We start from the raw sequence: 2,064 nt of genomic DNA on the forward strand, positions 1-2,064 counted from the left end.
AATTTTTCTGCCTTTATTTCATAGGGTTATTGTCCCGGTCTATGGCCAATAAGTCAATAACCCTATTGTAGAATTAAAAGTAGAAAGTGGAATTAAAAGTCAACAAAACAATATTAGTTAGTCTTCCCTCATTCACAATCAAATTGGTCATTAATTCATTATTTTGCACTCATAGAATTTCAGCATCTTGCCTATATTAGTCAGCCAAAATGTTGTATAGACATCTCCCCTATTATATATCAGCATTATAACTGCTATTTGTTATTTTCAAACTGAATGTTGTTTTCACTGCTCTGATAATTATTATTCCTTGAAGCAAAAGAGTAACCTTTGATCTTCTTGTGACTTGCTCTATGACCCCCAAGAGCTTGGTATGAATGGAAGATCTTGTTGCAGGTTGCACACTCAAACTTTTCTCTCTTGTGATTATGAGAAGAACTGCTCTTGTGATTTTCATTTTTGTAGAATTTAGTGATTGTCATTATCATTATCTTATTTTATGTTCATGACAATTTTCAGTGGTTTCCTTTACAGAACTCAACATGCCAAAAGTTTTAAAACGATTGTCTCTTGCACGCCAAATTGACAAAATAACACCAAAGAATTCACAGGTATTAGGATTTAGTTGTACAGTATATTGAATTATATAACATTTTGGCATTTTTTTCATGCAACCAATGTTAGTGTCAAGTGTGCTTGGAATTTATCATTTTTCTGTTTATGATTTGAAATGGTTTTGAATGTAATTTGCTTGAGGTAACCTCCATATTCAAGAGGTTTTCCTTATTGCATCTTTACAAACGTACACAGTAATTTCTAGTAACAGACTTCCAGTCTCATGTATTTTCTTGCTTTTTAGGTTTGACTTAAAATTCTGTTTTACTTTATTGCTCCTTTGTGTTGAGTGGATATGGATAATTGTGTTTTCAAATTCTATTTCTCTTTGCTATTTTAGGTGAAAGCTGAGAAAAATTGGTTTGATCGAAATGCTAACTCAGTTGAATTAGTTACTGAAAATGACGACGGTAAGGAGGAACAAGTGAACAAACACAAGCAAATGAAAACCAGTTCTAAACAATTGAAGACATTGCAACAGGTCTGATGCCTTTATATATACCTGAAACGATATATAGATATTATTTCCAGTTTATTTAATTCTTCTCAAATGTTTCATATTGCAGGAGCTTATGTTTTTTTTTTGTTGTTTTGTTCTTGCTTTTGCTCCTTTTTCTCCCCGCAGGTGCGCATGGATGTTAAGGATTTTGCTTGAAAACAGAGAAATATAGCATGTTCTAAATTTTCAGAATGTTGTTGCTTCAGGTTTGCGAGATCAGTGAAGAAAGTAAAAGAGAAAGCTAAAGCTGGACAATGAATAGAAGTTTTGTCATTTATTGCTGGATAATTTTAAGGCTGGGACTATGTCCCATAGTTTTATCGTGATTTTCCATAGAGCTTTGATTTCTTGTATGAATAGAATATATCATGAAATTTTAAAATTGTCAGGGGAAGCTTATGTCAATTTGATGTTATACGGAATTTTGTCTAGTCATGTTTCATTCAAAAGCAAGCTTATTCTAATGAAAACCGACAAGTTTAGACTTTGATCTCTCTCTCTCTCTCTCTCTCTCTCTCTCTCTCTCTCTCTCTCTCTCTCTCTCTCTCTCTCTCTCTCTCAAAGCGTAGCCGTATAAAACTCTATTGGCACGCCTTAAAAGTGTAGCCATAATGTACAGTAGTATCAACAGCCACGCTTTAAAAGCGTAACTATATCTCACAGCTATTGGCACGCTTTAAAAGCGTAGCCATATGTTTCACTATTGTCACGCTTTTAAAGCGTAGCCATATGTCATGCTATTGGTATGCTTTAAAAGCGTAGCCATATCTTCCTATTGGTACGCTTTTAAAGCGTAGCCATATTTGACACATATGGCCACGCTTTTAAAGCGTGGAGATCTTTAAAAGTGTGGCAAAAAAAGCGTGGCGATAGAGCAACCGGCACCCTTGTAGTTATGACCCTTTCAAAAGCGTGCCGGTAGCTCAAAAAGCGTGGCAAAAAGCTATCAC

The 2,064-nt window shown here is 34.7% G+C and overlaps 1 protein-coding gene across 1 annotated transcript; it reads left to right on the top strand.

Annotated features, from left to right (window-relative positions):
- Positions 1-288: 288 nt before the first annotated feature.
- LOC110263058 (DEAD-box ATP-dependent RNA helicase 13-like) lies at positions 289-1,500 on the top strand. The gene is made up of 4 exons (XM_021103580.2): positions 289-396; positions 535-611; positions 956-1,096; positions 1,241-1,500. The coding sequence occupies exons 1-4, from the start codon at positions 378-380 to the stop codon at positions 1,268-1,270; spliced, it is 267 nt and encodes an 88-aa protein (XP_020959239.1). The 5' UTR covers positions 289-377; the 3' UTR covers positions 1,271-1,500.
- The last annotated feature ends 564 nt before the right edge of the window (positions 1,501-2,064 follow it).

Source organism: Arachis ipaensis, chromosome B5 (genome assembly GCF_059453495.1).
Source record: "Arachis ipaensis isolate K30076 ecotype BB chromosome B5, ASM5945349v1, whole genome shotgun sequence".
Classification (NCBI taxonomy): domain Eukaryota; kingdom Viridiplantae; phylum Streptophyta; class Magnoliopsida; order Fabales; family Fabaceae; genus Arachis; species Arachis ipaensis.